The 24,781-nt window shown below is 44.2% G+C and overlaps 1 protein-coding gene across 1 annotated transcript in view; it reads left to right on the top strand.

Moving 5' to 3' along the window:
- Positions 1-24,781, top strand: part of LOC130108314 (inositol 1,4,5-trisphosphate receptor type 3-like) — an 82,223-nt gene that overhangs the window by 27,083 nt on the left and 30,359 nt on the right. Inside the window, 12 exon segments of the mRNA XM_056275211.1 lie at positions 2,234-2,355; positions 2,468-2,554; positions 4,672-4,830; positions 5,350-5,448; positions 8,806-8,889; positions 10,354-10,500; positions 16,174-16,269; positions 17,088-17,132; positions 17,768-17,910; positions 18,556-18,655; positions 18,772-18,932; positions 21,363-21,451. Of these exon segments, the coding sequence (XP_056131186.1) occupies positions 2,234-2,355; positions 2,468-2,554; positions 4,672-4,830; positions 5,350-5,448; positions 8,806-8,889; positions 10,354-10,500; positions 16,174-16,269; positions 17,088-17,132; positions 17,768-17,910; positions 18,556-18,655; positions 18,772-18,932; positions 21,363-21,451 (1,332 nt within the window).

The following is a 24,781-nucleotide window of genomic DNA, read 5'->3' as shown; positions in this document are numbered from 1 at the left end:
CTTGGTTTCATTTTTTACATCACAAAAACCTGCCATCTGGGCATCCGGGCAGCGTGGCGGCCTATTCCATTGCCTACCAACACAGGGATTACCAGTTTGAATCCCTGTGTTACCTCCGGCTTGGTCGGGTGTACCTACAGACACAATTGGCCGTGTCTGCGGGTGGGAAACAGGATTTGGGTATGTGTCCTGGTCGCTGCACTAGCGCTTTCTCTGGTCGGTCGGGGCAGCTATTCAGGGGGGAGGGGGAACTGGGGGGAATAGTGTGATCCTCCCACATGCTACATCCCTCTGGCAAAGCTCCTCACTGTCAGGTGAGGAGCAGCGGCTGGCGACTCCACATGTATTGAAGGAGGCATGTGGTAGTCTGCAGCCCTCCCCATCAGCAGAGGGGGTGGAGCAGCGACCGAGATGGCTTGGAAGAGTGGGGTAATTGGCTGGATACAATTGGGGAGAAAAAGGATGGGGGGGAATTTAAAAAAAAACCCTGCCATCTTAACGGATGTGTAGAAGTTTTAGATCCATTGTAGATACAGTAAAGGACAATGGACGACGTCCCCCAGATTTTTCCATTCGGAAACACAGGAGCTGGACTGACTGATTGGTTCTATTGTTGTTTGTCTCAATAAACTATACAGCCATCACAGTAAACTGAATTCTACTGGAGGGCTGTCCATCACTACCTTTCTAAACTTAGCACAAAAGGTAAGGAAATGTGTGTTTGGTAGATTATTTCTTTGTTGTAACAATGCTCTTGGCAATAAATCTTATATCAGGCAGCTGATTGTCAGCACCTGGGGTACCAGAAGCTCAAAACAAGAGTCAATAGCTACAGCAAAATAGGCTGTTTGGCATTGGCAGAGAAGATTTGGCAAATTTTTCATGGGCGCAACCCACATACTCAGCTCTGCCGCTCATCCCACAAATGCATGTTCCTAACAAATATGGCACCATTTAAAAGGGAAATAAACAGGCTTTCCAACGGTGTAAGATTTATTGCCAAGAAGCATTGTTACAACAAAGAAATAATCTACCAAACACAAATTTCCTTACTTTTTGTGCTATGTATATTTCTATTAGATCTTCTGGCCTGGTCTGGTTTGGTATGTTGTTGTTATTCACATCAGTGCAAGATAGAGGGCAGCACTCAGGTGAAAATTACATTCGCCCAAAGAGAAGCATGCATGTGTCCAGTGATGCTGGAGTCTCTCCACAGTATGTGGAGGAAATGTTCAGATCATCTCTGATGTGAACCAGAAGTTGACCTTGGCACCGGTCCACACAGTTCTCTGGGTTGTGGTTAATTTAGTTCTGTGTGATTTATAGTTCAATTCACCTAAGTCTGGTTTGTCGGGCTAAGTTGATTTTATTTCCCTTTAACTTGGTTTGGCTCAGCTCAGTTTAGTTTAGTGTCCTGGTTGTTTCCAGTCCAGGTTTGTTTTTGTTGAGTTCGGTCGAGTTTGATGTGGTCTAGTGGAGCAGAGCGAGGTGCGGTGGGAACATGCCGGTAACAGTTCTTTGTTGCTGGATCAGTCAGGCTTTATCTGAACTTGGCAGGCCTTTATATACCATGTCAATACAGATACTCAGGCTATATCCTTGTATGGGAGAATGATTAATCAGCATAAAGCTGCAGTTCAAACCATATCTAGGAAGGAAGACCATGTTTGGTCATTTAGCGCCTTTCAATCATCCATGAGCACACAGCATAAACACGCACACAAACACACACACACACACACTCACACACACACACGCACACACACACACACACACACACACACACACACACACACACACACACACACACACACACACACACACACCCATCATGCATAATAGACCGACACACTGACACATTGTTTGTGTACATAGATAGAACATACGTAATGATACATATGTGAACACACACATCTCCTTTAAGACATGGCTTACTTTTTTATGCTTTACCAATTTTATGATTTTAAACCAAAACAGTCAATTAGTTTCAGCCTCTCAGCCCACTGACCAACCACAGCTCTTGAACTAATCACTCTGTCCAATCATAACCCACAGATTCTATCTAGCCACTAAAGAGCTTCAAATGTCTTCTCCAAACTAACGCTACATAACAGTACAGAATATAGTCTAGTCTAATGTGGTCTAGTCAAGTCCAGTGTACTCAGAATAAAGACAGTAAAAATGTATGCTTTGAACTGGTGCTAATTGTTCATTTTTCCCTTCTCTTCTGCAGACTGCCTGTTTAAGGTCTGTCCGATGAGCAGGTATTCTGCCCAGAAACAGTTCTGGAAAGCCAAGCAAGCCAAACACGAGAAGGACAAGATTGCTGATGTGGTTTTACTGCAGAAACTACAGGTAATATATAACATTGCTACTACTACTACTGCATCTTCAGTCACCACTATAACTACAGTTACTGCTTCCGTTCATGCTGTGTGTGTGTGTGTGTGCTTGTGTGTTCCTATAGCATGCATCTAACCTGGAGCAGAAGCAGAACGAGACAGAAAACAGGAAAGTTCACGGAGACGTGGTTAAATACGGCACCGTCATCCAGGTAATGAATCATCACACTGATAAAACATCAAACAGTCCTCAAGGTAAATATGTACTTTGTTGATCTTATCAGTCGTGTTGTACTTAATGTATTCATTTGTTGGGTATCCGGGTAGTGTAGCAGTCTATTCCGTTGCCTACCAACACGGGGATCACCAGTTCGAATCCCCGTGTTACCTCCAGCTTGGTCGGGCGTCCCCACAGACACCATTGGCCGTGTCTGCAGGTGTCTGCCGGATGTGGGTGTGTGTCCTGGTCGCTACACTAGCGCCTCCTCTGGTCGGTCGGGGTGCCTGTTCAGGGGGGAGGGGGGACTGGGGGGAATAGCGTGATCCTCCCACGTGCTACGTCCCCCTGGTGAAACTCCTCACTGTCAGGTGAAAAGAAGCAGTTGGCGACTCCGCATGTATCGGAGGAGGCATGTGGTAGTCTGCAGCCCTCCCCGGATCAACACAGGGGATGGAGCAGCGGCCGGGACAGCTCGGAAGAGTGGGATAATTGGCCAGATACAATTAGGGAGAAAAGGGGGGTCCCCCCCCCCAAAAAAAATGCTATAACACAGTCCAGGCCATATGAAGAGGAGCTCTCTGGTAGATTTATCACTGACGGTCAAATGTAAAAGATGGTTTCCTCCTCCAGACATCTAGTTGTTGAATAATTCCAATTTTCAGAGGTTTCATGGATTAATTATCACTTAATACAGTTTATACACAGGATACGACTTTTAATTTTGGAGGGGTTTTTTTTAAACCTTTTTTCCATGGAGGAATTTCTCCGTAAAGATGAACGGCGTACTTGTGTAGAATCTCCTGGCGTGGACAGCACCGACATCTCAGTCCTGCCCCTCATAGACTTCCACTGAACCTACCACTTCTCCAGTTTATTGATGAAGTCATGTTGATGTTTAAAGATTAACGGGATTTCACAGCACCGCTGTCTGTTTACAGGGGCCGTTTCTCAATATTTACACTTCGTCAGTGCTTGTGTCTTTATGATCTTAACTGTCCAGATATTTTAGTCAAGAGCACTTCGGAAGCCCAAATGGGTCTTGATCTGCTCATTTTGGTGGACGATGCATCAGTCGCTGACTTGAAGACTTGAGACACACAAGCATTCCCACATCCATTTCACCCTTAACAGTAATTGCAGAGGAAACCAATGAACACAACTTTAAGTATTTATAATTCATACTAAAGTCATTAATTTGTCACCAGATTCACTTCTGACAAAATATGTGGCCAGAAATCAGCAGTGAAGATTTCAAACATTTTCCCTTTTTGGAAAAGAAAGGCGACTTTGACAAATTTTCTCAGATTCTTTCATTGTGTTGGGAAGCTCCGTGAGCTGGGAGTTTTGTGCAAGACCAGCAAGTCCCCCTTGACTCAAACTGCACTGGCGTAACGACATGACATGTTGGTGATCTTGTCAGTTTGTACTCAAAGTTACATTTACTAAAAAAGTATACCTCTCAAAAGCAACCCGTTTCTACTTGGTATTGAGAAACGCTCAGAGAGACCATCAAAAACAGTCACCTGCTGGTCGTCATGGTGATGTCAAGCGGATGCTTTGTCATATGACGATGAGCTGAAACATGATTTCCTGCCCTTTGACAACCAGCCACTCCTCACTGACTGTGTTTTCTTAAGAGCCTGACTGTATATACAAAACACACACACACACACACACACACACTGTTTGTCCTCAACATACACTCCTCTGCTGGTCGATATGGAGGATAAAATGAAAATGAATCATTGATGGAGTGATTGAGACAGGTGTCTGTCATGGTTTTCATGTCTCCATCGTTTGGTCCAGACAGGAAATGTTTGCTGTGTTCAGATCATTTTTGTCAGATGTGAATGCTCCGTGTGGACGCACAAGAAACTAGTCCCATAAGTTCCCCGTAAACCGGCGGTCTCATTCTCGCTCCACTTCCAAGCAGAACGCAATGTCGACCTTTTCTGGCATGTATACGTCTCCCATCTGAATTCCCTCATGTTGAGTCAGACTTGGCTGAGGTGAAAGGAACCAGACCGATCCAGTCTAACAAAGCTGTGGTCTCTTCTAAAAAAGATTCAAACAAAAATGCCCTCTAGCTCTTGTCTCTCTCTGTCTCAGTTACTCCATATGAAGAGTAATCGGTATCTGACAGTGAATAAACGCCTGCCGGCCCTGTTGGAGAAGAACGCCATGAGGGTGACGCTGGATGGGACGGGAAACGAGGGCTCCTGGCTCTTCATCCAACCCTTCTGGAAGCTCCGGGCCAATGGAGACAATGTAATATACAGTATATTACACATGTACACACACACACAATCACACACATACATACATTCACTCTGTGTGTGTGTGTGTGTGTGTGTGTGTGTGTATGTGTGTGTGCGTGCGCACGTGTAAAAACACTTTTCCCCAAGTAGTCTCTAATGCTCCAAGATGGACTCACATCACACACATCATTTGTCTCTCTCACACACACACACACACACATAGACAGACATAAACACAAATACACAAACAGACATACTAATCCACACGTGTAAGGTTCTTGGGAACTTGTTATTAGTACTATATATAATTATATAATAACTTGTTATTAGTACTGGTACTAGTTATTAGTATTAGGACTAGTCATTGCTAGTAGAACTGTTTAACTTGATGCGGTTGTTGTCATTGTTACTAGTAAAACTACTATTAGAAGTATCAGTAGTGGTAGTACAAGTATCAGTGTTTGCATAAATATTGTTTAGCAGTGTTTTTACCATTCATATGTGTGTGGTTTTGTCTCCACCTGTACAGGTGGTGGTTGGAGACAAGGTGATCCTGAACCCTGTGAATGCTGGTCAGCCCCTGCACGTCTCCAACTATGAACTGATAGACCACCCAGACTGCAAGGAGGTGAGACAGACAGACAGACACATGCAGGCAGACAGACACATGCAGACAGACAGACAGGTAGACAGGCAGACACATGCAGACAGACAGGCAGACAGATGCACAGACAGACAGATGCACTGACAGACAGGCAGGCAGGCAGACAGACAGGCAGAAAGATGCACGGACAGACAGACAGACACATAGACACACAGACAGACACATAGACAGACAGGCACACAGCTAGCTATACCCTGAGCTGCCCACGTCTTAAATCCTGGGTCTGCTCTTTCTGGCCAGAAATCATCATTACCAAAGATTGGAGTAAACTGCAATAATTGTGTAGTCTTTCCCAAATACATAAGAGCACTATGCCAAATCATTAATTATTTTTAAGAAGAGGATTTTTTGTCTGTTTGATTAGCCTGCCCTTATCTGCTGAGTACAAATATAAGGTTAAAGGAATATTCATTAATCGGGATTCCATTGAGACCCAAGTTGTGGGGTGGTCCTTCACAAAGTAAAACATTCCTGCTCTAATTTGAGCTGCCCAATAGTACCATACAAGATTTGGTAAATTGAATCCACCTCTATCATACAGTAAATGTAACAGGGAAAGCCTGAGCCTAGGATGCTTGTTGTTCCAGATGATGTTTGAAAAACCTTTTTTAATGAATGAAATAGAGTAGGTGGGGGAGAAAGTTGAACAGATTGAAAAAGGTACAGAAACTTGGGCAAAATTGACATTTTTAAAATGATGATATGTCCAATCATAGATATGGGCAATTTTGTCTGTTTATTTATAAGCTGAATAACCTTATTTTTGAGAAGGTTGTAGTTGGTTGGGATAATTTAATCAATAGTAGGGGAGATCTCAACACCCAAATAGGTGAGACCACTTACTGAGGCCATAAAAGGCGTATGAATTGGAGGGTTATACCTCTCATTTTCATTCATAAATAATATTTCAGATTTGCTGTTATTTATTTTGTAGCCCGCAAAGTCACCACAAGAGCTCATCAGGTCACATAAATTAGGTAAAGTCTGTTTCAAGTTGGAGCAGAACAAAATTATATCGTCTGCATACAGGGCTAAACGATGTTCTATATCTCCTATCTTTATTCCTGTCATATTGGTATTTTTGCGAAGTGCCATGGCAAGTGGCTCAATGGCCAGGGTGAACAACAGGGGAGAAAGGGGACAAGCTTATCTTGTTCCCCGATGAAGTTTAAAGAGAGACTGACATGCCCTTTCTGAACACATTTTTTAACATTGGGAGTTTGAATCATAACCGAAAGTAGGTGTGGTTTTATGAATTCAAAGCTATTGGCTACTGTCTTTCCACACATTTCACATGCGACCACGGCATGGTGATCACGCATTTCGCATGCGACCATGGCATGGTGGTAGGCCTACGGTATGGCAGTGCAATACAACTTGGCGAATAATATGTTCGATGATACAAATAACTGTTAGATAGATAGATGATAGATAGATAGATAGATAGATAGATAGATAGATAGATAGATAGATAGATAGATAGATAGATAGATAGATAGATAGATAGATAGATAGATAGATAGATAGATAGATAGCAATACGTAAGTAAGATAGTAAGATCGATAATAAAGTCTCAGCAAAATAGCACAAACTCGAGCCAAGTAGCTAGCAGGAGGGGGTGAAAGAATGGCTTCTCCATGGTTTTATAGCATCTCGCTACGGACACACCCTATATGCAAATTGACTGGTGTCTATGTATCCAGCGGCACAAGTTGTCGTTGGACACCATCTACAGTAAATCACAGATCTCTCTCGAGTGGCCGCAGACGCGCTGTTTTGCCCACTGAATTTCTCCGTGGTCACATTCCAACTCGGAACATAGCCTATCAATAGGAATTTTCAGATTTTGATGTCAGTATCACTTTAAAAGGTGCCGAAGAAAGCCCATTAGTTAAAATTACAGCCTGTGGGTTAGCGTAAAGGAGCCAGATCCAACTAAGAAATTTCCCCCCATACCAAACCTTTGTGGGACGTCAAATAGATACTGCCACTCCACTCTGTCAAAGGCCTTCTCGGCATCCAACGACAGATAGCATTATCGGTGCTGCCAGATTTTTCAACAACTATATTAAGTACTCTTGGAATATTGTGAAAGCCTTGCCTTCCCTGGACAAATCCATTCTGGTCAGAATGAACCATTTTTGGCAAGAGTACCTCTAGTTTTCTAGCTAGTACCTTACAAAGAATTTTGGTTAAGAATGGTGTGAACATGCCTTCCCCCTCCTTCTCCTTCGCCCAATAGTAGCATAGTTTCCACTGACACCCTGCTGGCCAACAGTACCAGTGGTGGTCGTTGGTAACCCGGGCCTCAACCGATTCAGTATTGAAATCTGATTTATGATCTGCATATTTGATTTGGCAAAGTTTTTACGCTGGTTGTCTTTCCATATGCAACCCCCCCATTTATCTGGGCTTGGGACCGACACTAAGAATGCACCTGTTTGTGCATCCCCAGTGGCTGGGTTTAGGAATATTTACAGGTATATTATTGCAATTAGAAGGTGCTTTAAACATAAATGATTTCTTATCTATTTGCTTAGAGATTGCTGGAACAGAAAAAAAAGAGCTGTATGGAGTGTCACAGTTGAGAGTTAGAGGAGAAAGGTACCATAAACTGTTGTGAGGGTAATTGAAATGCATACATTGAAAATTAAACTGTAGCCAATATCGCTCTCTTCTTATGATGGGAGAGGACTAATTAAGAGTTTCACACATTGTACAATTATAAGTTATGAAAGGACAGCGAGGAACAAATCTGCATAGTCTGTTATAAACTATATTGAGAGGAAGAAGATTAGTTTTGGATGCAGCCTGATTATACAACATCAGCATAATCCAATACTGGTAAAATGAGTTCTCACACAAGCTTATTTTTAACAGTAAATTAAAAGCTGTTTCTGGATCAGTAAAGAACATCAATACCAAGGTTAATTTTCTTCACACTATAATTGATATGACATTTAAATGAAAGTTCACAGTCAAGCCATAGCCCCAAGTATTTGGTGTGTTCAACTCCTTGCACTGGCCTACCATCAAGAGTAGTAGCCCATTTAAACTGAAATACATCATAAAATATGACATCCATATTTTATATGACATATTTTAGAAATGATATGACTACTAAAATACGTTTTGTAATAAAGTCAAAAGAGAATAAAATTGAAATTCATTCATTCTCTTATGCAGTGAGTGTGAATGTGTGTGTGTGTGTGTGTGTGTGTGTGTGTGTGTGTGTGTGTGTGTGTGTGTGTGTGTGTGTGTGTGTGTGTGTGTGTGTGTGTGTGTTTATATGTCTGACTGTGGGCTTGTCCCCCTCTGCAGGTGAACTCTGTGAACTGCAACACCAGCTGGAAAATCAACCTGTTCATGATGTACAGTGATCACAGGGAGGAGGTGCTGAAAGGAGTGAGTCTATTCGTCTGTACTGTCCATTCATCACGTCTCTGTTCTGTGCTGTTTGTATGTGTTAAATCACAGGAGTGACGTGTGTTGTGCCCATACTGGACCCATTTCCTTGAGGAAAAGAGAATTTAAAACAAATCAGCAGCATCATGTCGTCCCCCATCTATGATGTGTTGATAAGCTCCCAGTTAATTTTGCCAAGCACTGTAAACCCATAACCCGTTTGTTGCTTTAGCCTCTATAGTTGCCCAAATGTTTTGTTAGGCCTCCACCTTTTGGCGGACATGCTGTATTACAGTGTGACGAACAAAAACCAGTGGATTAAATAACGATCCACAGACCCCCTCCTTTGATTTCATGGGGGTAGTGAACAGCATGATCTCACTTTTATCCTTCATACTTGACGCCTGTTCAATGCCAATCTGGACTTGAGACTTTTCTCATTGTTCTCCAATCGTTTGTTTTTTTGGGGGGGGGGGTTCCCCCTTTATCTCCCCAATTGTATCCGGCCAATTACCCCACTCTTCCAAGCCATCCCGGTCGCTGCTCCACCCCCTCTGCCGATTCGGGGAGGGCTGCAGACTGCCACATGCCTCCTCCGATACATGTGGAGTCGCCAGCTGCCTCTTTTCACCTGACAGTGAGGAGTTTCACCAGGGAGACATAGCGCATGGGAGGATCACGCTATTCCCTGTCCCCCCCTCGAATAGATGCCCCGATCGACCAGAGGAGGCACTATTGCAGCGACCAGGACACATACCCACATCCGGCTTCCAACCCACAGACACGGCCAATTGTGTCTGTAGGGATGCCCGACCAAGTCGGAGGTAACATGGGGATTCGAACCAGCGACCTCCATGTTGGTAGGCAACGGAATAGATCACTACACCACCTGGTGGCCCTATTGTTCTCCAATTGTGCCTGGCTTTTATTTGCTTTTTCTTTCCATTTTTATTTTATTTCTATCCAGCGCTATCATTTCTTAAACTCTTTTGGAATTGCCCTTTAAATCCTGGATAATTTGTTTTAAATTGATATTTTCCCAAGAATGTTTAGGAGACAGCTCAGAATTCATTGATCCCAGTTGAACATCTACCATGTCTCTAAGATGTAGGAAAGTCAGATAAGAGGAGGTTATTTTTCCTCTGGGATGTTAACTGGAACATCAGTACTGTGTTGTAATCAGTGGGTCTACTTTGGTACAGAGTACTATCTCTGTGTACAGAGTACTATCTGTACTGTGTGTTAAAGTACTGCACAGCAGAAGAATGGAGGAAGACTTTCTTGTCAGCTGATCGGTTCTTTTTTGTTTGGGAACCTCAACAGAATTCTTTATATATCCACAAACCGAAGAACACTACAGATATTAACACGTTCTCTCTCTCTCTCTCTCTCTCTCTCTCTCTCTCTCTCTCTCTCTCTCTCTCTCTCTCTCTCTCTCTCTCTCTCTCTCTCTCTCTCTCTCAGGGAGATGTGGTCAGGTTGTTTCATGCTGAGCAGGAGAAGTTTCTGACCTGTGATGAGTACAAAAGCAAGCTTCATGTTTTTCTCAGAACAACACTGAGACAGTCGGCGACCTCCGCTACCAGCTCCAACGCACTGTGGGAGGTGGAGGTATACACACACACTCACACACACACACACACACTATTCTGTCCCCTGCATGCATGGCTCTACATGAAGTGACAAATAGCTCAACAGCTGTACTAGGCACGGACAGGGTTAAGTGATGACTCAGACGTGGAAGTAAAGTTGAGGGCAGTTTACTTACTTACCTCAGGTAAGTAACCTGCTAACATCTATTTCAGCATCTCCGATATATTCTCTGTACCACTGCACCTTATCACCTCTTATTTCACCTGTATATAGTCAATCCTTGTGTATATTTGTGAAGATTGTTGTGTTGTAGTGTTGTTATTCTATTAAGTACATTGAGAGCGCCATGAAACTGTAGTCAGAGTCCATTTGTGTGCAAACCTACATGGCCAATAAACATGATTTTGATTCTGATCTTCGTCAACTTGCTTTCTTATAGTGCTTTTCCAGAAACTCTGTGAAACTGAACATAAATATCCAAGAAAATGTTCTTAATGTGATTAAAAAGAGTGTAGAAATGTAAATACTTGCTTGATACTACATAATTAGACAGATGGGTACACTACACTTGGCAAAAAAAAGGCTTTAGATAAATTTCCCCAAATATGAAATAAAACAACAAAATATGTATTATGCATAAAGATGAAACATAATATAAACTTAGAAACAAAGCTTCTTCAGGGCTCAACACAGGTGGATGCACAGAGAGAGTTCTGCAGCATCTCACTGTGCAACATCTCAACACAGGTGGCCAGTCTCAAACTATGGCCCTACCCATGTGATCATAGATGAGCAGTAGAGAGCAATGTCATTTAAAATGACAGTACATTCAGCATGTAACATCACACACTCACAAACATGCACATACACTCTAACACACATGCACATGTACATCCATACATTTACACACACAAGCATGCATATACTCACACACATATGTACATATAAACACTTAAATTCACACACATACATACAGAAAGAAAACATTTGTGAACCCTGTGGAACTACATGGATTTCTGCATTAATTACTCATAAAATGTGGTTTGATCATCTAAGTCACAATAACAAACAATAATAATACATTTTATTTGTATAGCACCTTTCATTCTGCTTGACAAACAAATAATTGTACTTGTTTCTCAGTCTAGGTTTAAAAAGGTATGTGAACCTTGGCAGGCATCTGCGTGGTGTGGCGGTCTATTCCGTTGGCTACTAACACGGAACTCGCTGGTTTGAATCCCCGTGTAACCTCCAGCTTGGTCGGGCGTCCCTACAGACACAATTGGCTGTGTCTGCAGGTGGGAAACTGGATGTGGGTATGTGTCCTGGTTGCTGCACTAGCGCCTCCTCTGGTTGGTCAGGGCGACTGTTCAGAGGGGAGGGGGAACTGGGGGGAATAACGTGATCCTCCCATGTGCTATGTCCTCCTGGCGAAGCTCCTCACTGTCAGGTGAAAAGAAGTGGCTGGTGGCTCCACATGTATCCAAAGGGGCATGTGGTAGTCTGCAGCTCGGAAGAGTGGGGTAATTGGATGTATACAATTGGGGAGAAAAAGGGGGAGGGGGGAGATCTGTTCATGTGAACCAAGCGCTGATCGAAAAGGCTACCGAAGCATTTCTAAAGATCTGGGTGTTCATTAATCCACAGTAAGACAAATCCTCTACAAATGGAGGAAATTCAGTACTGTTGCTACTCTCCCTAGGAGTTGCCATCCTGCAAAGATCACTCTGAGTACAATGTGCAATGAAACAAAAGTGCAACATCAATAGAATAGAATAGAACTTTGTCATTGTACAACGAAGTTTGAAAGTGTAGTTCTTATCAGTGCAAAGATCAGTATAAAAAAAATTAAAAACATAAAACACACACACATTCATTTCTACATTCTACTGGACACCAACATATTGCACAAAAAGTCAGGAATCAAGACTTAGCAGCATTTAGTGCGGTTATGGCTCGGGGATAAAAGCTGTTCTTTAGTCTGTTTGTCCGAGCTCCTATTGTGCTGTAACATCTGCCCGAGGACAGCAGTTCAAACAGATGGTGTCCTGGGTGGGATGGGTCCTTGAGGATGCCATGAGCTTTTGAGACATCGGGAACTATATAGGTCTTCCAGGGAGGGGAGTGGGCATCCGATGATCTTCTGGGCGGTGGTGATGACCTCTGGAATGCTTTCCTCTCTGCTACTGTGCAGCTGGCAAACCAGACACAGATGCAGTAGGTCAGTATGCTCTCTATGGAGCAGCGGTAGAAGGACACAAGCAGTGAGGTGGTAAGGTGGTTCTTCCTGAGGATCCTCAGGTAGTGGAGTCTCTGCTGTGCCTTCTTAACCAGCGCTGTGCTGTTAACGCTCCGAGTCAGGCCCTCCTCTATGTGTATGCCCAGAAACCGGAAGTCCGAGACACTCTCCACACAGTCCCCGATGATGAAAAGGGGATGATTGTCCTTTTTGTTCCTCCTGTAGTCTATAATCAAAAGACCCCTGGTAATCTCTAGAACTTGCCAAAGTCTTTGTCTGTGTGTCTTCTCTAAGAAACACACTAAACAAGAATGGTTTTCATGGAAGGACACCACAGAGGGAAACACTGCTCTTCAAAAAAGAACAGTGCTGCACATCTCAAGTTTGCAAAAGACCCTCTGGATGTTCCACAATGCTTCTGGGACAATGTTCAGTGGACAGATGGGACAAAAGTTGAGCTTGTTGGCAGGGACATGGCATACAGCGCATCCGGAAAGTATTCACACCCCTTCACTTTCCCCACATTTTGTTATGTTACAGCCTTATTCCAAAATGGATTAAATTCCTTTTTTTTATCAGTCAACACACAATACCCCATAATGACAAAGTGAAAAAGGTTTTGTAGAAATTTTTGCAAATGTATTAAAAATAAAAACTGAAATATTGCATGTACATAAGTATTCACACCCTTTGCTATGACAGTCAAAATTGAGCTCAGGTTCATCCTGTTTCCACTCATCATCCTTGAGATGTTTCTACATCTTGATTGGAGTCCACCTCTAGTAAATTCAATTGATTGTACATGATTTGGAAAGGCACACACCTGTCTATATAAGGTCCCACTGTTGACAGTGCATGTCAGAACAGAAACCAAGCCATGAAGTCAAAGGAATTGTCTGTGGACCTCCGAGACAGGATTGTATCGAGGCACAGATCTGGGGAAGGGTACAAAAAAATTTCTACAGCTTTGAAGGTCCCGAAGAGCACAGTGGTCTCCATCATTCATAAATGGAAGAAGTTTGGATCCACAAGGACTCTTCCTAGAGCTGGCCGCCCAGCCAAACTGAGCAATCGGGGGAGAAGGGCCTTGGTCAGGGAGGTGACCAAGAACCCAATGGTCACTCTGACAGAGCTCCAGCATTCCTCTGTAGAGATGGGAGAACCTTCCAGAAGGACAACCCTCTCTGCAGCACTCCACCAATCAGGCCTTTATGGTAGAGTGGCCAGACGGAAGCCTCTGCTCAGTAAAAGGCACATGACAGCCCGCTTGGAGTTTGCCAGAAAGCACCTAAAGGACTCTCAGACCATGAGAAACAAGATTCTCTGGTCTGATGAAACCAAGATTGAACTCTTTGGCCTGAATGCCAAACGTCACGTCTGGAGGAAACCAGGCACCTCTCATCACCTTGCTAATACCATCCCTACAGTGAAGCATGGTGGTGACAGCATCATGCTGTGGGGATGTTTTTCAGCGGCAGGAACTGGGAGACTAGTCAGGATCGAGGGAAAGATGAATGGAGCAAAGTACAGAGAGATCCTTGATGAAAACCTGCCCCAGAACGCTCAGGACCTCAGACTGGGGCGAAGGTTTACCTTTCAACATGACAACGACCCTAAGCACACAGCCAAGTCAACGAAGGAGTGGCTTTGGGACAAGTCTGTGAATGTCCTCGAGTGGCCCAGCCAGAGCCCAGACTTGAACCCCATTGAACATCTCTGGAAAGACCTGAAAATAGCTGTGCAGCGATGCTTCCCATCTAACCTTACAGAGCTTGAGAGGATCTGCAGAGAAGAATGGGAGAAATACCCCAAATATAGGTGTGCCAAGCTTGTAGCTTCATACCCAAGAAGACTTGAGGCTGTAATCGCTGCCAAGGGTGCCTCAACCAAGTACTGAGTAAAGAGTGTGAATACTTATGTACATGCAATATTTCAGTTTTTTATTTTTAATAAATTTGCAAAAATTTCTACAAAACCTTTTTTGCTTTGTCATTATGGGGTATGGTATGTAGATTGATGAGAAAAAAAAGGAATTTAATCCATTTTGGAATAAGGCTGTAACATAGCAAAATGTGGGGAAAGTGAAGGGGTGTGAATACTTTCCGGATGCACTGTATGTGGCAGCATTTGGTGGAAAAAAAAGGGCACTGCACGCCAACACCTCATCCCAACTGTGAAGTGTGGTGGAGAGAGCATGGTGGTTCGGGGCTGCTTTGCAGCCTCAGGGCCTGGACAGCCTACAGTCATTGAGGGAACAATGAATTCAAATTTGTATCAAGAAATTTTACAGTCCTCCTGAAGCTTAAAAGTTGGAGGATGCAACAATACAACTACTCAAAACGAATGAGTAAATCAACAACAGAATGTTTTAAAAAGAAAAAGGTGGAAGGGTGAAGGTTGTGAACTCCGGGAGAGTGAAGTGGGATGCTCTGAACTGTCTTACCGTGTTGGTGTAAGTTGAAGATTTTGAGTAAAATGCACAAAGAGAAATTGTAGTCTGCTTATTAACCACACACCATAAGAACTGGGCAATGCTACCAATGCAGAAAAGAAGGGTTACAAACTGAACCCCGGGGTTGTCCAACCTTGGGAGTCATCCCAGGTCGTCCTCTGTGTGGAGTTTACATGTTCTCCCCGTGTCTGCGGTGGGTTTTCTCCGGGTGCCCCAGTTTCCCCCACCATCAAAGAGACGTGCATATTAGGGTTAATACTCCTTCCTGTCTGTGGCCCTGACCGAGGCATGGCAGGACGAACTGGAGCTGGTCCCCGGGGGCTGCACGGCGGCTGCCCACTGCTCCTAGCTACACTGCTAGGATGGGTTAAATGCATAACGTAATTTCCCTACGGGGATCAATAAAGTATCTCAAAATTTTAAAAAAAAATCAAACTCAAAAAAGAAAATTGGTGTTCTGGAAGTCAGAGTCCAGACTTTAATGTAATTGAGATGCTGTGGCATGACAGGGAGAGGGCTGTTCATGTAAGAAATCCCAGAATTGTTGATGAACTGAACAGTTTTGAAGGGATGGATGGTCTAAAAATTCTCACCATTGCGCAAGTCTGATCAGCAGCTACAGGAAACGTTTTGTGGAGGTTATTGTCACTAAAGGAGGTTCTGCCAGTTATTAAACACAAGCGTTCACATACTATTTCAGCCTGGACTGTGAACGATTAAACAGTGTGTTCGATAAAAACGTGAAAAGTACAATTGTTTGTGAGTCATTAGTTTAGGCACAAGGTCAGATCATGTCCAGGTAATTCTAAGGGGTTCACAGACTTCTTGCAACGAATACACACACACACACACATAAAGTCAAGCACACATTCACATACACTTACACAAACACACACAGTGACAGCATGTGGATGTGTGTGTAGGTCAGTGTACTTGTGAATGCAGATATTTTACTTTTATTCGGTGCTCTGAGATCTCTGTGCTCTGATTGGTTTTCCAGGTTGTCCATCATGACCCGTGTCGTGGGGGGGCGGGACATTGGAACAGCCTGTATCGCTTTAAACACCTTGCCACCGGCAACTACCTGGCCGCTGAGGTAACCATGGCAACACTGAGTGGCGGCGAATGAGGATGAGTGAAGATGGATGGATGGGTGGATGGATAAATGGATGTAGTGGTAGATGTTGATAAAGGTTTTCCATAGCGAGTGGTTACGGCTCATACTATATGGCCACATGGTTGCAACCGTTGCCAGTTTGACTCCAGCCAGCAACCTTTGTTGCATGTCATAACCTCTCTCTTTCCCATTTCCTGTGTGTTTGTTACTGTTGCTGTCTCATAAAAAATACCAAAAATAAAATAAAGGTTTATATAAAGTTCGGATTAAAGAAACGAGTGACTGAATGAAGGATATTGGAATCCTGATAATGGAAACTGCTTGGCTGTTGAGATTACTATGACAAACCTGGATGGAGGGATAAATGGATGGATAGACAGACAGGTGAATGAATGAATAGATGGATTGTTAATAAATCACGCTGTTAGTTTCCCTCGCTCAATTCCAAAACTCCATGTTTACTGCTCCGTTTTAACAGTTCTGTCCACGTGGCGGCACGGTGGTGCAGTGGTTAGCGCGGTTGCCTCACAGCAAGAAAGTTCTGGGTTCGAGTGTGTGTGTGTGTGTGTGTGTGGGCCCTGTGTGATGGCCTAGTGGCCTGTCCAGGATGTCTCCCCGCCTGCCGCCAAATGACTGCTGGGATAGGCTCCAGCATGCCCTGTCATTCTCAGTTGGCTTTGCTGATCACCACCTCCAGAACTGCCTGCCCGCTGACAGCAGGATAAGTGGTTTGGATAATGGATGGATGGATGTTGTCCATGTCGTTGTTGATGATAATCATGTTGTTTTGGTGGTAGGAGAACCCAGGCTACAAGGGAGACAGTGCTGACATCAACGCCTCGGTAAGTGACAGCAGGCTGACGGCTTGTAGGAATTTCATAGTAAAAATAATTTTATTGCTCTTTTCGGTAGTTGAAGATGGGAGTTAACTGTCACTGTCTCCTATTGCTAATGTTGAGTTTGACCTCTGACATCTGACCTCTCTGTTGAGGGTGAGAAGGAGTGATGTTGCACATTTTCAGCACATCCAAAGGAGTTGAATCAAGTGCAACTGGACTTGGTATATATCCGTGAAGACGTTTCACCTCTCATCCAAGAGGCTTCCTCAGCTCGTGCCTTTCTGACTAGACCAAGCTAGCCTGTCAGACTAACTTGGTCTAGTCAGAAAGGCACGAGCTGAGGAAGCCTCTTGGATGAGAGGCGAAACGTCTTCACGGATATATACCAAGCCCAGTTGCACTTGATTCAACTCCTTTGGATAACCATGACCTGGATGAATGAGAACATTCACAGACATTTTCAGCACATGATTTGGAGGCCAATATGAATAAATGACAAAATAACTAGATAGGTAGATAGATAGATATGCAGATGGATCCTAAATATATTCATACTTATACTTACATATTTAAATATATTCATACACACATGAAAAATAACCTGCCCAGATTAAGCCTGACCTTTGAGCCCTCTGCAGATGGATGGTAGTCGTAGCAACAAACGAAGCCAAGGTGAGAGGATCAAGTATAAACTGGTTGCGGTGCCTCATGGGAATGACATCGCGTCTTTGTTTGAGCTGGACCCGACCACCCTGCAGAAGACTGACTCATTTGTGCCCCGGTGAGAATATCACTCCAATACACCACCTCATTCGCTCACTCATTCATTCACTCATCTATCACTTATTTATAAATCCACTGGTTCTCAATTACATGTCATGTGTTTTCGTTCCCACATAGCACATGATTTAATGACCAACCCACAGGAAACTGACATCTTAATGGTTTCACTTTAATACAAAATCATATTTTACCAAAACCAGCCTAATCCTACACCGTATCTCCTGACCTTTAACCTTTCACCTTTACATGGGCTATTTTAATATTTCTTCTTCCCTGACACATAATATAACTAATAAATATCACGATAGGAAATATCACAAATAATAAGATTCGTAAATAGGCTGAGTGGTTATATTTTGACGCCTGCAATGAACATTGAAACCGAGCAAAATAAAAACGTTTTATTTGTTCCATTCTTCCATTGAACCTCTAGTTTAGATATTCAAATATTTTACGAATAAAAAAAAAAAGACAAAAAAAAAATCCAAGGAGAAGACGAGAATCATAGTGTAAATGTTTCCTCAGAATAAAGGAATAGACCCAACAAAACCAAATGAAAACAGACAGAACAGAGATGAACAGTGAAAGTTGGAGTCAAGAAATGGAAGCACGTTAAACAAGAAGTGATGCATTTGTCCTCCAGGAACTCATATGTCCGTCTGAGACACCTGTGTACCAACACCTGGATCCAAAGCACCAACGTCCCCATCGACATCGAGGAGGAGCGACCCATCAGGCTCATGGCTAGTACAAATACTGCTGAGTGTTTGTGTGTGTGTGTGTGTGTGCATGCGCACGCATGTGTGTTTGTGTGTGTACTAACCTCCCATCGGTACTGAACCTTTTTGTCCCGGTCCAGTTAGGGACGTGTGCTACTAAAGAGGATAAGGAGGCCTTTGCCATCGTCTCGGTTCCTGTGATGGAGATCAGAGATCTGGACTTTGCCAATGATGCCAGCGCCATGCTGAGTGTGGTGGTGGGGCAGTTCAACCAGGGCTTCATCAGCCAGAACGAACGCAGGTACCACACCACTCATGTCTCCATCCAAAGGTTGAGCAAATTTTAAGCAAATATCCAAAAATTTGGCCAAAGAAAATGTCAACCAGTGTGTGTTTCCATCAACTACTGTTGTGTTAGTATTCTGCAGAAAGACTGTTTTCCATCTCCCTCTCACCCCTTTTTCCGGTGGTGTGTGTCTTCCTCGAGCTCCGGTCCTCTACCAGAGGCCTGGGAGTTTGAGGGTTCTGCGCAGTATCTTAGGTGTTCTGAGGACTGCACTTCTGGACAGAGACCTCAGATGTTGCTCCTGGAACCTTCTTGAGGCACTCTCCCAGTTTGGGGGTCACAGCCTGTGGTGCTCCTATTACCACGGGGACCACTTTAGAATTTACCTTCCACATCCATTCCAGTTCCTCCTTCAGCTCTTGGCACTTCTCTATCTTTTCATGCTCCTTTTTGATGTTGCTGTCAGGGATAGCCACATTGCCACATCTATCTCTACGGCTCTCTTCCGCTCCTTGTCAACCACCACTGTGTCTTGTTGGTTGGCCAGCACCTGCTTGTCTGTCTTGAAGTTGAAGTCCCACAGGACCTTAGCTCTGCTGTTCTCAACCACCTTTGCTGGTGTTTCCCATCTGGAATTGGGGACTTTCAGTCAGTATTGGGTACAGATATTCCTGTACACAATCCCGGCTACTTAGTTCTTTCTCTCAGTGCATGCTGTCCCAGCCTGCATTTTACACCCATGCTACTATGTGCTGGACTGTCTCAGGGGCATCTTTGCACAGCCTGCACCTTGGATCCTGTCTGCTGTGGAAGATCCCTGTCTCTATAGATCTGGTGTTGGATTTCTTGATGTTAGCCACTCCCTCTAGCTGCTGATGGCACGTCCCTTGGAAGGGTTTGGTCTTCCTCTTCTTCTTCCTCATCACTGTCTGTCATCTGCTGCCTGAGGTGCTCACTGAGCAGTTTGTCCTGGGGGGCCATCTACCTGTTGTACTCTTGGATGCTCCTTGTTTCATCCTGGATAGCGGCTCTGACACTCAACAATCCTCAGCCCCGCTCTTTTCGCTGCTCTTACAGTCTCAGGATGCTGGACTTTGGGTGGAATCCTCTGTGCATTGTAATAGGGTTATTGTGTCTTGACATCTGTGTCTTTTATTTCCTCATGTGGCCAGCCAACTTATTATCCCAGTTGGGTATCTGATGACTGGTAGGGTGTACATGATGGCTTGGATCTTATTCCTACCATTGAGCTGGCTTCTCAGGACCTGCTTTACTTTCTGGATGTTTTTGGCTGTGGCTGACCTCCTTGCTTTCTTGTCATGGCTCCCATTGGCCAATGGGGTACCCAGGTACTTGTAGCTGTGTCCTGTATGTCTGCAATCCTGCCTTCTGGTAGCTCCACCCCTTCAGTCCTGACAACCTTCCCTCTCTTTGTCACCATTCGGCCACACTTATCCAGTCCAAACGACATCCCGATAACTGAATCGATGTCACGTTCACTCTTTGCATACAGCCTGATCTCATCCATGTATAGGAGGTGACTGATGGTTAACCCACTTTCGAACTTGTATCCATATCCACTCTTTGCGATGATCTGACTGAGGGGGTTTAGGCCTATGCAGAACAGCAGTGGGGACAGCGCATCGCCTTGGTATATGCCACTGATTGTTACTTGTGCAATGGCCTTGGAGTTGGCATCAAGGTTTGTTTTCCACAGCCGCATTGAGTTCTTGAGGAACATTATCAGCATCCTGTTGGCTTTGTATAGTGCCAAACAATCCAGTATCCACGAGTGGGGCATTGCGTCGTTGATCTTCTTGTAGTCAATCCAGGCAGTGTTGTTTCCAATGCCCTTCTGAGTTTCACACATGTACTGTCTCATTTGCCAAATCAACTTAGCCATTATGATCCCTGAGAGGAGCTTCCATGTTGTGGAGAAGCAGGTTATTGGCCGGTAGTTTGAAGGTATTTTATCATATTCTTCATAAATTTTAATTCCATTGTAATTCTGTTATCCTCTTTCAATGTTGTATTCTGTAAATATGTAAACGTTGTCTGTCTTGGGGGGGAGATCCCTCCTCTGTTGCTCTCCCTGAGGCTTCTCCCTGTTAAAGGTTTTTTTTTTTTAGGGAGTTGTTCCTTATCCAATGCGAGGTTTCTAAGGACAGGATGTTGTGTTGCTGTAAGGCCCCTTGAGGAAAATTTGTAATTTGTGATATTGGGCTATACAAATAAAATTGACTTGACTTGGCTTGACTTTTAACCTTGTGGGGATCCTTCATGGGTGACTGGGTCTTGTTCTAGGAGGTTGCTGTGGTCTTCTCTTAGGTCCACCAGCCATTGAGCATTGGTGCTGTGTGATGCCTCCTTCTCCCATATATCCTTCCAGTATGGCTCAGTCTCAGCTCCGGGTGGGTCTGCTCTTGTGCCGTTGTTCTCCTGCAGCTGGGAGTATACTCTGAATGGTTCTTTTGAGAACAAGTCATTTATTCCCTTGGCCTCTGGCATATCTCTCCAGCCTTGCAGCCAGAGCTGTGAGTCTTGTTTTGCATTGTCCAGGGCCTCACTTGTGGAAAACTTGCTGTACTTCTTTTTCAGCCAGGACCTATCTTTCATCACTCCCTTTTACACCTCTGTTAGCTGGCTAATGTCTCTGGGCTGCCTTGATCTTGGCCTCCAGCCGTCTCCTTTATGGCGGTTACTCTCTGCGGCTTGTGCTCTTAATCTTGTACCCAAGCATCTCCAGGATTACTGTTGCAGTGGCATATACAAGCTCATTTGTTTCTGTGATGTTGGTAGTGGAGATCGTGTGGAGAGCTGTGTTAACATCTGCTAGCATCTCATCTGAGGGACTTTTGTCTGTGAGCGTGGGAGTCGGGTGTGTTGACTGTGTTTAGGCTGGCCATGATTCTCATCTTCAGCTCTGTGGATTCAGCTGTTGTATTTGGTAGGGTTATGTCAGTTGTTTCTTTAACCCTGTGTTCCTGCCTAAATGCAGCCCTTCATTTCCACACTGCTTTCCATGTTATTGAGTCACATGGCATTCTGTTGGAGCCTGTCAATCTCCAGCTGTGATAGTAGCTTCCTTCTATTGATGTTTGAGCATTGAGCTACCAGTTTCTTCTTGGTCAGTGTGGATGTTGGTCTCCTGCTCATCCATAGTACCCACATATGTTACATGGAACCCCTCTCTTGGGTCTTCTGTTGTAGTCGCACTCCTTCAACTCCATGGTCTGTCTGTGTCCATGAATATCTTGTGCCAGTAGCCCACTTGTCATAGGGTTAACCTGGTTCCCCAACACCTGATGCAGACCTTGTTAATCCGGGCAACGTTCGAGCTGGTATGGCAGTAGTTGTATTTTTCTCGCTTATGTTCCAAGATAGGCTTGTGTATGGCATTAGGAGTCTAAGCCTGAGGACTCTTACTGGAGACTCGCACTGAGATTTGAACCCTGGTCTCCTGCGCCATAGATTTGGTTTCTCATAGTTTCAGTGGTCGACTCGATACTCTGTCTTCTAAGTATGATTTCTTGTTTGCGTCGAATTCTACATCAGTATTGGAGCTGGAGGTTGTAAAATTCTTCTGTCATTAAATGATTGTACGCTTGGATTTCTAATTATATTGGTGTATGTGTGTGTGTGTGTGTGTGTGTGTGTGTATCAGGTCTGCCATCAAGCTGCTGGAAGATGTGGTTTCTTTGTGGCTGATGTAACAAACAGCGGGCAGCAGTTCTGGAGGTGGTGATCAGCAAAGCCAACCGAGAACGACAGAAACTCATGAGAGAACAGAACATCCTCAAACAGGTCAGCTATTAACCCAACACTTACCAACCATAAACAACACTGACCATCTATTAAACCAACACTTACAACTACTAACCCAACATGTACCAACTACTAAACCAGTGCTGACCAACCATTAGCCCAACACTTACCAACTACTAACCCAACATGTACCAACTTACTAACCCTGTGCTGACCAACCATTTACCCAACACTGACCAACCATTAACCCAACACTTACCAACTACAAACCCAATACTGACCAGCTATTAACCCAACACCCCTGCAAATGATCTGATCCAGAACACGGCAGCGTATCTGGTCTTCAACCAACTCGAACAGCACATGTCAATCCGCTGTTCATATCCCCCCACTGGCTCCCAGTTGTTGTCCACATCAAATTCAAAACTTTGATGCTCGCTTACAAAACAGCAACTAAAATGGCCTCCGCCTACCTGAACTCCCTCATTCAGGTCTACACGCAGTCCCGCTCTCTATGCTCTGCCAATGAAAGGCACTGGCACTTCCGCCACAACGGGGCCCTAAATCACTAGCCAGACTCTTCTCTTCTGTAATTCCCCAGTGGTGAAGAGTTACCAAACTCACTTCAATCTGCTGAGTCCCTCTCCATCTTTAAGAAACAAAATACCAAGCTCTTTCATGAACACCCCACACTTGATGGTATTAATGTAAAAAAAGAAGCTTCTATGCACCCTATGCATTGTCTTTGTGCACTGCCTGTTGACACTATATGTCCTATCGGACTTGAACCTAGTTTTTTGCGACTTACTTGCATTGTTGCCTCTGACTAGATCCTTGCTTGTGTTGTATTAAGTCTCAGATGTGATGTCGCTTTGGATAAAAGTCCCTGCTAAATGCAATTTTAACTAATAACCCAACACTTACCAACATTAACCCAATACTTACCAACCATTAACCCAACACTTCCCAACTACTAACTCAACACTGAGCTAATGACCTAATGCTGACCAACCAGTAACCCAACACTGATTACCTGGTAGAATAGAAAACCAGCAGTACTGCTGGTATCGTGAGGACCTGATTGAGAATTACTGGTCTGAAGTATAAATGGGGTGTGTTCATTCGTATTTGGTGTGTGTGTGTGTGTGTGTGTGGGTGTGTGTGGTGTGTGTGGTTTGTGCACAGATCTTTGCATCCTTAAAGCTCCTTTTAAGGACAAAGGGGGGGAAGGTCCACTGTTACGATTGGAGGAACTGGCGGACCAGAAGAACGCGCCTATCAGTACATGCTCCGCCTCTGTTACCGTGTGCTGCGCCACTCACAGGAAGACTACCGCAAGAACCAGGTGAAAGGAGGGAAGACAGGATTATGAGGTTAAAGTAATATTATGGGAGAGAGAGAGAGAGAGAGAGAGAGAGAGAGAGAGAGAGAGAGAGAGAGAGGAGAGAGAGAAGAGAGAGAGAGAGAGAGAGAGAGAGAGAGAGAGAGAGAGAGAGAGAGAGAGAGAGAGAGTAAGAGAGAGAGTGAGTTTCGGGAGTGTCTTTGTGATTCAAGGATGCGCCACCATTTGATGAGACCACTCCCCCTGATGTGACATCATATATCAGATCAGTAATGTGTCAGATTGTGACTGCACAGGGCGCCTGGGTAGCGTAGCAGTCTATTCCGTGCCTACCAACACAGGGGCGTGGTTCGAATCCCTGTGTTACCTCTGGCTTGGTCGGGCGTCTCTACAGACACAACTGGCCGTGTCAGGGGGTGGGAAGCTGGATGTGAAGAGTAGGGTAATTGGCCAAGTAACACTGGGGAGAAAAAGGGGAAGAAAAAAAAGATTATGGCACTGCACTAGGACAGCATGACTGAAGGCTGTGTGCTGGATTTAACCAGCAGGGGGCAGAATGAGCCAGATCTCCTGACTGTAACGTCAGTACTCAGCCTTGCTCTTTCTTTCTGTCTTTCTTCAGTAACTTAACTAACAGAGCAGTTGAGCAGAAACTATAATATTTTACTCTTATGCTAGTTTACTCAACAGAGGAGAGAAGGAAAGAATGAAAAAAGAAAGCAGATGTTCTCTCTGTGTTAATCTTAATTTGGTTCAA

The sequence above is a fragment of the Lampris incognitus genome, chromosome 2 (genome assembly GCF_029633865.1).
Source record: "Lampris incognitus isolate fLamInc1 chromosome 2, fLamInc1.hap2, whole genome shotgun sequence".
Lineage (NCBI taxonomy): Eukaryota > Metazoa > Chordata > Actinopteri > Lampriformes > Lampridae > Lampris > Lampris incognitus.
This window is presented reverse-complemented; position numbering and strand designations above follow the sequence as displayed.